Raw genomic sequence first — 12,415 nt, forward strand, 5'->3', positions numbered from 1 at the left:
AATTTTAAAGTTAAAATCATTCAAGGGACATTACTCTGACAATTATCATTGAATCGAAACATATTGATGAGATGCACAACTAAACATAGTATTGATCATTCTTATAATGTTTTGATCAAAATGCAATTATAGTGGTTCGGAAGAGTAGTCTAACCAAGTAGCTTGGCACACGAAAAAACACCTTTTCTACTCAAAAAAAAAAAATAAAGTCGATAGAAGAAACAAGAAATAATTTGATTGAATAAATGATAGAAAATCTTTCTCGTCTTACAGCAGTGCTAATATTCAACACTTTACATTTAAAGTAAAAACAAGTCAGTTAAATAAATTGTCATCATATAAATTGTCAAACCTTCGAAGTCATAGAAATCTTCATCTTTCTTATTGAATACTTGTTCAGCATGTCGTCTGACAAACTGATCTCTATCCATTCTGAAGCAAGATTAAACTATATATTGAAATGCCATAATACAGACACATTTAAGAAAAAGAACCCTTACTATATCATAACGTTGATGATTAAGTTTTAAAGGAGTAAAGATAAACTAGCCTCACTTGACCAATACTTGTTTCTAAAGCATTTTCCAGTTACAATGTTAAGTAGTACCCTTGCTGATACTTTGTTGATCTTTTGTGTGATTGAATTTTGTTGGGGTTGCGTATCAACAATCATATCACTTAATTATTATGCAATTAATTCTTAGTATTAAACAGACAGACAGACACACACACACACACACACACATAAATTAATTCACATTTAAAACTTTTAATTCTAGGCAAATAAGGAAACAAACTTTTTATTTAGAGATGACATAAGACATCTCTACAACCCCACACGTTTCAGTAACATAACAAGTGATGGAAGTTTCATCAGTGACGCAAACCTTTCGAGCATATCAAAACCAAATATAACTATTTTTCTGGCATAATAATTCTAATACCAATCAACAACAAAAACCATGTCATAAGCATGAAATACACATATTTATTAACAATTGACTTCTGAATATAACCTTGATTACTATCCTAAAATTTGGGCCTTAACAAACAGAGTAGTATATGATGATAAACGTTTTACCAAATAATTCAGAAATCTAGTATACGTGAGCGGACGCATTACACCAACCTGTTTATCCAAACAGAATCTAGAAAAGAGAAAGCACAAGAAAGCACAAAAATATTCAGATAACCCTAACCAAAAAAATTGTACGATATATATATATATGAAATATATCAATTTTAATTTTTGATAAATACCAGTTCAGTTTGAATACACGAAGTAGAGTATGCTTTTTCCTGGATATTGTATGTAATATACAAACAAATCACACGAAAATCAGGACCCCTACCTGAATATCGATTTCATAAGCTGAAACATTTCATATTTAGTCTCATGCCACATTGTTGCGCATGCGTATATCATAGGGGTATCTCTGAACTTTTTGTTTTTGTAATTATCTGCATGAATGTCTTCATTTTCAGCTTGGCTTGCAACATCATCTTCTACGTCACCTTCGATATTAACTTTCGAGTTAAATTTGGACAACCTGTTAACAATTAATAAACTTGCAATGCATTTGAAACAAAATAGTAAAAATTCAAGTCAATGACCTACCATTCAGCGTGACACATACAGTGCCGGTTTAATTTAAACCTGATTCGTTTAATCATTTACTAGTAGCATATTAACTTTGATACAAGTATAATTTAGTATTATCTTTTTCTGAATCTATAGCATATAATTTATGTTTGGTTTAATTTTATAATGCACACCATCTGAGACTTTGATGATTAAAAATATGTGAAGGAAATGTCGTACCTGTAAGAAACCTTTTCATCTTTTATATCCATGTAAACTATCCTTGTGTGTCGGCGTCTGTTTAAAAGTAGATGCTGCTCAAAAAGAATTCCGCAATAGAATGGGTTCATAAACAATCTGTAAATCATGTTAAAATGCATATTATATTTGTAAAGATAAATGAAAAATGTGTATTTCAAAACATTATAACATTATAACACTACATTGGTCTAGCAACACCAAAATTATGTAGATACTATAGAAACATTGAATATATGACATCTTTATAATACGTTAATTTTACCTTTCGGTCTTGGCAAGTCTTTCTATTTCCGGGTAAAATATATGTCTACATAGCCAATACAAAGATATCCACACAGTAGTGCCACAAATATAGTGTAAAACCACATTCAAAGTTTCAATATCTTCGCGACAGTGTCCTTTTTCCGACGTAAACGGGCTAAGTACACCTCCAATTGAACATTCAACTGCTGCTATAACTACTGCCAATGGTGTAGATAGCATGAGAGGAATACAAAACGAAAATCGTTGTAGCTTTAATTTACATGCTGTATATCCAACATAATTTCCGGCAAAGGCAGACAATATCAGCGTTATTATTGCTCCGCTACGCTTTAAATCATTTTCGCTGAGCTCACCAAACGCTTCCGAAAATGTCACTTTCTCAATACGCTTATGATTATCGTCATCTTCAATGTTTTCTTCATAATACGCTTTAATTATCCATGAAAGAAGAAGGGTTATACCGATCTTAATGAAACTTGTACATGTTGAAATTATTGGTCTTGCTTCTTGGAGTTCAAATTTTGCCTTCAATATAAACTGTCCACAACGACCTTTTGAATTTTCTGTCCAGCAAAATCTGTCATCTACGAAATTTTCCCAATATGCACAAGAAACAAAAAGTATACTTAATATGAAATAGACAAAATTGTTGTTTTCTTTGTCTATTCTACTATCGACGACAAAATGATCTAACACTAAAACAGCGGAAATGTACGCAAATTGCACTAAAATTGTTATAATGTTTAGAGCAAAAACAGAAAGTCTGAATATGGTTGATTGTTTTGTTGATTGTTCATTGGACGCTGTATTTCCTTGATTATTTTGTTTATTGTTCATTAAACCCCGCCTTTCATTGAACGCCGCCTGATCATTTTTATCATCATTTACATTCTTCCCACTGCTTTCTACGTCTGAAGCACAAATTGGAAACAAAACCGACGGCACTACAGCTACGCCACCCAATAAAAGAATTCCACGGACCATGTCCAATTCTGGAAGAATGATGAACGCAAGAGTACAAAGGCCGATGGAATGCATAATTTCGACAACCAAGCACTGTAATTGTAAAACATTAAATCACTGTATATAATGATTATGACTTTAGATAACAAACATCACGCGACGCAATCTTTAATTAAAATTACATTACCTTCCCTTACGTTCAACTCTCACCAACAGCAACTTTCTTACGATAGCCAGTACCCCATAGCTTTGATAAAATATAATTAACAAACATTAAAAGTCACCTCTCTTAACTCCGACCAACAACCATTTTTTTTCAAAATGAATGGAAAAACCTTTCAAACGGCCAGCAAACTGTTGGCTGGCTGTGTTATTTTTAACTGATCAGATTTTCCCCAAGTTATCTTTAATTAAACCAATTGATACATCATGCATTGAAAGTCAAACTTCCTTCTGCTTGTGAAGATCATGAGTCATGTTTCATAAATACTTGTCACATTGTTATATTAAAGTTAGATCCCCGGGAGATGCTTTGTAGTTTAGCGCGGAGGAAGGTTGTCTAGTACTGGTGTAACTCTCTAGGAACGATGGTTAGGAAACTACCCGCCTATATGACTGAAATACTGTTGGAAAAAGGCGTAAAATGAAACAAACAAACAAACAAACAATATGAAAGTTAAAATGAAATATGAATGCACAGAGTAAACATTTAAAATCCATGTTTTTGTTTGCTTCGAACATTTATGCATTCAATACACTGCGATTTTCTCCAAAATAACGTTGAGAAACCACCATTTTGTTCTTTATAGGGAAAAAAGGTATTGTTCCTGTGACTGCTTAGTGTATTCATTTTCAGTTAATTTACAGAATAATGACTAAAAAATTCAAAACGAAGAAATGAAATTTTGCCTGTGTCTACCTTAAATGTCATAAGTATTCTACAATCAAAAAATGGATAATGGATTACGCAAGTATATAAGCGTATATTTGGTTTTTACGATCAAACTATCTTTTTCAATCAGTATCAACATTATTTATCAACAATGAAAATCTATATTATACGTACTGAAAGTAATCACTTAAAAGGTCTTGTATTTCTAGTTCGTTATCTCTCTACAACTCAAGACATTTCATTTCAAAAACATTAAAATATTAAAACTTTTATCTGTAACACAAACCTTCAAAGCAACATCCACCTTCCTACAGCACTCAATTTGTACTGTCCCGCTGCTGGCTGTTGTAAGGATATTGCAATAAATATACATTTTTGGAACAATTTAACAGTTTCTCAATCACGTGTGGCATTTTATGCAAAATTTTTCACCAGTTTTAAAAACGTTGGGTTAGACTAGGAAAAAGTAGTTGTTTAAAATCCATTTAAAGACCCCTGCTTAGAAAAAGTCCCGGCCCGTAAGGGGTAAGGGTGGGGATTTTCAACAAAAAAATTTTTTTTGCAGCCCGCTTTTTTTACTAAAAATTTTTATTTTATAAATGAAAAAAAGTTTAAATTTTTTTACAAGACATGAAATATTTCCAGGATTGCTAAAAACCAAGTCTAAAGAAAATAAAAAATTTCAAATTTTTTTTCTTTTAATTTTATATGCGTATGTATTTTACAAAATATGAAATTAATTTTTTTGTCTTGCAAAAATTTCTGTGACACGCTCAATATTTATTTGGGAAATTTTAAAAGCAAACATGTAAAATATTATTTAAATGAATTTTTTTTTTTTGTTATGTTGAACATTACACTAACATAGTAGAACTTATATTTTCCAGCTTGATAGCTGGTTATCCTCCATTTATTATATCAGACACAAGCCGGTACATGATTAGAAACACCGATGTTCTATAAGCTAGCTGTATAGCTTCTTTCCAAACAAAATCCAACGTATATGGAGGGAAGTCAGCGACCTTCACCACTTGGTGGCTTATAACCATACAAATGTCTGTTTAAACGCATGAAGTGCCTTTTACCTACCTGTACATCTGACTGAGAATTATCTTTTGTGCGATCAATCACTGGTGACACAAGGACAACCAAGCTGAGTTTTTGAGCAACTGCACACCAAAGGAGAATACAGAATAAAAGAATATAAGTGACAACTTTGATCACTTGAAGTCCCCTGTCCTCATCGACGTCACGAATTTTTCTTTCCCGTGCAATTATCCGACAGACGTCCCAGAACCTATAAAATAGCTTTATAACAATTAACTACCAAACTGATAATAAAATGAAAAAAAAAATCATTAAACTCGCATATGTCTTGTCATTACATTAATATTTTATATATAAAATAATTATCATGTTTTAGTGTTGAAGGTTGGGAAAATTATCAAGCCTTTTCACTTCCGATATTTTTCATATATTGAGTTTAATGTAACTAATCTTAGTTTACAAGCTGCATCTATTGTCATTTTGATTGATATCATACTTTGCACGATTTGGAATATGTAGTAAGAACTAAATATTGTCCAGACAATACTAAAAAAGCCACTGCCGAGATGGAGGCAACGCAAGAGCGTTTTTGTTATTTTTCTTTACCTTTTTTAACCTTTTATACCCCATTAGCATATTGCGATTTTCATTGAAAAGCCTCCTGTAACAAGTTCAAACTGCTATGAAACTATGAAAAATGCATTTAATACTGATTAACTTGGCACAAATGTTGACTAGACCATAGCCCTTGTAACAGCATGCTCAGTCGTAAATTTCCTGTTTCCATGACAACAGAAGAACGTTTCAAAATTGCCAAAAATCACTATTTCGCATTGTTTTTTCCATCAAAAATGATTTCAAAGTGCTGCAACTTTTCAAGGAATTGTGATAAAGTAAAGGCATTTCAGCGTTGGTTACTAGTTACCCTAAGATCGGTCCGAGGCCATTTTAAGCCTGTCACATGTCCAAAATTTTCTTCGCGATGAGGGGGACTGCCGCCCCTTCAACCCCCCCCCCCCCAAAAAAAAAAAACCAAAAAAAAAACCAGAAGGGGTCACATCCCTTGCAACACTTTAATGTAACATTTGGATGGTCACTTTTTAACAACACTTTTCGAAAACAATGTTTGGGGCCTAAATATGGCATTTTTTCACTGTTTGAGGCCTCAAAAAGCGGAAGCCAATAAGCCGCCAAGACACGTCTATATGAGGAAAAAGGTTAAAGGAAACAAATAAAAAAGGGAAAGCAAAGTTTGCCTTTATCACACTTTTTGTATGAAACATTTTCCATAATATGACAAAGAAAGAAAATTAAAAGACTTTTGATGGCAACTGTCATTTTAAGGTCAAGGTCATAATAAAACTAGTCAACAAGTCGGTTTTGTGTGTTTTGTACACGTATGAATTAAATCTGTACATAAATAAAAAAATATCAAAAATAAAACTTCAATATTATGACCTTTACGATTTAGGTCATTTAAAGCTCAAGATAATTTCAGTCTTTTTAAAAAAAACATGTTCAAAGGGTTATTTTGCCCAAGTTTGAAAATAATTCATTTTTTAGTTAATTACAAATTTACAGCCAAATTATAGCAAAATTAAGTGAAAATACAATAATTTGATTTTCAAGGTCATATAGAACTCAAGGTCAATTTGAGATTTATATACTTTAAAGTCTTCATGTAAAATATATAGTTTTAATTGATATTATATGCATGGTCATTATTTCATAGATGACCCAGTGACTGCAATATCAGTAGGGGCGACCTTATGGCCATGATCAACCTCCGTACCAAATATGATGACGGTGTGTTAAAACATTCTTAAGTTTTTATTTTTTCAAGTCCCTGTGACCTTGACCTTTGACCCAGTGACCTCAAAATCAATTAGGGTCATGCAATGGTATTGACTAACAAGAACACTTTTGGTCAAAGGATTCTTAAGTTATTGGACAGACAAGTTTTTTATAGTCAAGAGCCGCTTATTATTTAAAGTCACAGTTATTTTTTAGCAAAATCATTGAAAATCAAATAATTTAATCCTCAATGAAATATCATAATGAGCCATTGTCATTTACATATAGTTTGATATTTGTGATGTTTGCATCTTTAAGGCCAATTATGTCTCAGAAATGTTATCATTTTGTAGTCTCAAAACGTTTTATTATAGAAAAATCAACTAAAATTCTGTCGTTTTACCTTTGAAGGTCAAATTCATTTATAAACGAAAGTCAAAGTTATTCTAGACTAAGTGTATTTGAAGATCTTGCTTCAAGTTTTGAAGTTAACAAATATGAAACTAATACACCAAGAAATAAATAAAAAAAACTGGTTGAACTGGGTGATGCTTCCCATGAAGGTTTCGAACACAGAAAAGTATGAAAAAATGACCAGAAGGCAAAAAGTCCGAAATGAAGTTCTAGTTCTTTGCACTGCAAATTCTATTCAATTAGATCTACCTACCTATAACGTTTTGTGTTGATATCTCTTATAGTTTCAGAGTTATGCTCTAGGTAACGTTCAAAATGTTAAAATGAACAAAGGGCAATAACTCAAAAATACGGCAAGGCTGTGTTTAGGGTCTTTAGCACTGCACTTTAATCCAATGACCTATCTACGTACAAAGTTCAATATTTGTATCTCAAATAGTTTAAGAATTATGTTCAAGTATAAAAATGAACAAAAGGCAATAACTCCAAAAAAGACAAGACATAGCTATGGTTCTTTAGCACTGCACTTAAACTCAATGAGATTTATCTACCTACAAAGTTGTATGTTGATATCTCTTTAGTTTTAGTTTTAAACTAATGTCCCGGACAAGGTTCAAGTATAAAAATGAACAAAGGGCAAAAAAATCCAAAATAAGGCAAGGTAGAGTTATGATTCTTTATCAATGCACATTCACACAATAAGAACTATGTACCTACAAAGGTTCATGTTGATATATCTTATAGATTTACAGAAATGTCCCGAACAAAGTTCAAAGTGTGAAAATGAACAAATGGCAATTACTCCAAAATTAGGCAAGACAGAGTTATGGCTCTTAAGCACTGCACTTTTACTTAATGAGATCTATCTACCTACAAAGTTTCATGTTGACATCTCTCATAGTTTTAGATTTATTCACTGGACAATGTACAAAGTGTAAAAACAAGGCAGAGTTAAGGTTTTTTGTGTACTGCACATATACTCAATAAGATCTATCTACCTACAAAGTTTCATGTTGATACTTTTCATAGTTTTAGAGTAATGTCCCGGACAAAGTTCAAAGTGTCAAAATAAACAAAAGGCAGTCATTCAAAATCAGGCAAGGCAGAGTTAATTTTTTTGTGTATTGCCAGTCTCCTCAATGAGATATATCTACCTACAAAAGTTTCATGTTGATACCTTTTGTTGTTTCAAAGTTATGGAAAAGAAAGGCTGACGGACGGACAGACGGACGGACGGACAATGCGGCGACTATATGCTCACCCTTCGGGAGCATAACAATATGATGTATGTTAAAGTGTGCGGACGGCAACAGCATTGTTTGGGACAATGGCACGCAAACATTGACTATAACATTAACTTTATTTTACTTCGAAAAAGAAGTCAAATTAGAAATGAAAATGAGAAAGTTTTCTTATGCTAACTCGGTCTTCTTCTTTTCCTTTTTATTATGTTTTTCCACTTCTTTCTTTTCCGTGTGTTCGTCATCGCTATGGGCAACTGGAGAAGGTGATCGAGTCGATTCAGTTGATGTTCTAAATCTTCCATCATGTGGTAATGTGTCTCCTAGCTAAATCATAAATAAAGGGAATAAAAGGCATTCTAATATTTGCTTTAATTAACGAAATGTCATTATCTTTATTTGCGAGAGCACATGAGCCTCAATGCAAAATAAAATGACCATCGGGATTGTAATTTATACAAACGAAGATTTTTATAAACTAAACAGAAAATATGATGCCTAAGTGCAAGCGTTTGCACAATAAAAGTTAATAAGGGTTAGCAGTAACAACAGTGAAAATAGAGGAATAACAAACACGTGACAGTATGCACCCGAAGAAAATTTGAGTCATCAAAAAAAATTTTTCAGAAAGAGGAGATATGCGTGTTTGAAACTTGTCTGAAACACTTTTAGTCTAATTAATTATACTTTTGATATAAAATGACACTAAGGGAAAATAATTTCAACTAAACGGTGGTAAATATGCCTGTAGTGATACTGACTTTAACAACAATAATGTTTGGACAGAAAGGCATTAATCTACTTTTCAAGTAAGTAAGTATATATGCTAAACGCAGTTTAGGTTAGCAGGACTATATCTTTATGATAAAACTATATACATTTATGTATGTCAAATAACACTGGAAAGTACAAATTTTGATTAAAGGCTAATGCTCTATACAACAGCATAGCTCAAGGCATTAAAATTTTATAAAACATGACTTGCCTTGTTGATCTTTATTCTCTTAATTTATAGGTATTTTCATATGTAAGTCTGTATAGAATGTGTGAACGTATTTATCTATCGGTAAGACCAATTATATACATCAAGTAGGAGAAGAACAATGTAAGGCATGGTTTAAAATGTTCATAATTTTTTTAAAAAGGTTATGTCAATTGACCTTGTAACTATGGTTTTATGTGATTTTAGCCCTGATGATTTAGAAACTGGTTGGTAGTAAAAAAAATTGAGGAACACCAGTGATTGTCACTTATTTTTATTATATAATTATATGAACTATGAGTTTAAACTATGTTTAAAGATATACATTGCACAAATTTACTTAAACGGAGTGACCACAGGTTCGGGGCTATCTGAAATAATTGCAACATGCCAGATAATTATGCTCTGAACATTGTAGTTTCCCATAACAAGACTAATAAGACTTTCTTTTGAATCTATAGAAAGTAAATTGCCCTTGTTATAGAGTAAATTTTGATTTATGTATGCCCAAACGTGTGTTCTGCACATCATATCATTATTGTTTACCTTTCGACAGATAGATACATAACAGTTGAAACATTGAAATTCATACCTTAAGGAAGCCCAGGCCAGAAAACCGCTCATTGTGTCATAATTATTCAAATTTCTTACCAGAAATCTCTATAACCACCAATCTAAACCGATTATACTTACTCGTATATGATAATTACGGAGGATATTATAATGCTAACATCACAGACCAATCTCATCCAGCACGTTTGTAAAGAGTATACTTAATATTATATTAATATTAAGTTTTTTCATTTGCAAAATCTTTGTATACAACATCCTCGTGTAATTGTGTAAAGAAAATCGCAGAGGTTCACACGAAGAAAAGGAGTAAAATGGATGACAAAACAAGAAAAACAAAAGATTTGCTTTGCTTTGAGTACGTACTCCTGTAAATTGTCCTTCAGAGTCAAAAGGGGTCGATGTTAATGATGAATCATCTTCCGATAAATAAGAAGGGGGATCACTATCATTTCCAGTCACTGATGTACCTAACCCTCGCCTTAAACCACCTGAAACTCCTTTTGAAACACCTAAACCTCCTCTGGAAGCACCTAAATCTCCTCCGGATGCACCTAAACCTCCCGTTGATGTACCTGAACCATTTGGTTTATCTTCCTGTGATCAGAAAAAAACTAACATTCCAAACTTTAACCAAAAGAGTATACACATATAAATATAATGAATTCATCCTTGTCGAAATACATTATAGATTACAGAATGTTAATGAAAATATGACAGCGGTTAAAGACTCTTTTATGTTTCTATCGTAAATATATTTATTACATCACAAGAAAGTTTCCTCCACTTATTTAAAAGCCAATTTACTGCATCAACACCTTTAGTCGATTGATCGTTGCTACAGAATGTGGTCATTACTAAAACGAATTTAAAGTTTCCTTTAATATATCTATAGAAATATACCAATGTTCAACACAGTCTACTTGATTGTTACAGTTTTAGTTTTACTGCTCTTACCTGATCCTTTTCTTTCTTCTCTTTGTTACGCTCTTCTTCCTCTTGCCTCAATCGTTCCGATTCTTCCCGTCTCTTTCTATCAGCTTCAATGCGTTTTTGTTCCTTTTTTATTTCTGCTACCTTCCTCATACATATAGTAACTGTAGCAGCAGCTATTCTTTGACGACAACGCAAAATTTGCTCAAACCAATCATTAAGCTCGATCGTCATGAATATCTGATAAGATATCGAATTAATACAAAATCAAACAGACTAACATACCTTTACAAGAAATGATTCATAATTAAACGCTTAATTTTGACAAATTATCTTATGACATACACATAGTCTTATCTAAAAGAAAACAGTATCAAACGTTAAAGTCATTACATTCATAAAATGGAGAGACAAAACATACCCTTGATGTACCACATCTGAAATATCCTTGGAAACTAGATGGGACTAAACGAAGAAGACTTTGAGTCACGTCTGCCTGTCTTTCTGGCGGTAAAGACGGAAATAAACAACGGTATCTGAAATTATTTCCGGATGCATCAGACGATGATATCAGAAGTATACATTATACAATTATGTCGAAATTAAAATATGACCTGCAGTAAACCCAGCTACGCGCAGAACATTCTACGTTTAACAGTGTACATTGCAAATTTTAAGCTATAACTGTTGGGAAACAATTTTGCAAAACTAAGTCATCGCATATTTGCCATGATATTTGTATAAACGCATGAAAGCTGATACTCTCAATGCCTTAAGATTTTATTTTGCTTACATACATACCTTGAGATAAAGTCCGTATAGTATTTGCGAACTGCAAAGCCCATTTTTCTTATCTTCGCAATTTCTGCTAATCCATTGTATCGTAATTGATCTGCGACAACATTCTGGTCGAAGTCGTTCGCTGACAGATTTGAATTGGCTTTAATGCACCTATAGTTAAACAAAGGATGCGTTAGTACTGCAAATGAAAATTACATATTCAGATATAAATTACAATTAAACGTTTAATGTCAAAATTGACAAATGCTATTCATATGATATATAACTTTAAGTCTGACTTTTAACACTTTAAAAAATCATTTTTAAATCAACATTTTCAAAATTCATTAAGGGTAAACTTAAATGTAAATAATTATGTAAAATCAAGTTTACCGTTTCAATATTAAAATGTATTTGAAAGTTATTGTTGAGCAAATCTGAAAGTTTTGGACCAGTTTACATAACACCATTACTGATATGTTTATCGGTTGAATATGCAACTATTGAGAAAGGACCAGAAAGCTGCTCAAACAGCAAAGTTAAAGATATTGCAAGAACGGTGTGGTGAGGCTTTTTCAGGTTTATAGTGGCAATGCAAGTAAATATACCGCCCTTGTATACTAGCACAAACTTACGCCAATTCATCATATGTTTGATCAGCCTTTTGATTTCTTCCTTTCCCTTTTTAAAGA

The 12,415-nt window shown here is 32.3% G+C and overlaps 1 protein-coding gene across 1 annotated transcript in view; it reads right to left on the minus strand.

Annotated features, from left to right (window-relative positions):
* Positions 1–12,415, minus strand: part of LOC132732998 (uncharacterized) — a 48,274-nt gene that overhangs the window by 12,235 nt on the left and 23,624 nt on the right. Inside the window, exons 18-28 of the mRNA XM_060719556.1 lie at positions 11,745–11,894; positions 11,365–11,479; positions 10,968–11,183; positions 10,377–10,607; positions 8,640–8,785; positions 4,991–5,259; positions 4,249–4,304; positions 2,106–3,175; positions 1,823–1,939; positions 1,353–1,550; positions 353–432 (exon numbers count right to left, since the gene is read on the minus strand). Coding sequence (XP_060575539.1) covers positions 353–432; positions 1,353–1,550; positions 1,823–1,939; positions 2,106–3,175; positions 4,249–4,304; positions 4,991–5,259; positions 8,640–8,785; positions 10,377–10,607; positions 10,968–11,183; positions 11,365–11,479; positions 11,745–11,894 — 2,648 coding nt within the window. The remainder of the gene's footprint in view (positions 1–352; positions 433–1,352; positions 1,551–1,822; positions 1,940–2,105; positions 3,176–4,248; positions 4,305–4,990; positions 5,260–8,639; positions 8,786–10,376; positions 10,608–10,967; positions 11,184–11,364; positions 11,480–11,744; positions 11,895–12,415) is intronic.

Source organism: Ruditapes philippinarum, unplaced genomic scaffold (assembly GCF_026571515.1).
Source record: "Ruditapes philippinarum isolate M1 unplaced genomic scaffold, ASM2657151v2 ctg1486_1_1_1_1, whole genome shotgun sequence".
Taxonomy (NCBI): domain Eukaryota; kingdom Metazoa; phylum Mollusca; class Bivalvia; order Venerida; family Veneridae; genus Ruditapes; species Ruditapes philippinarum.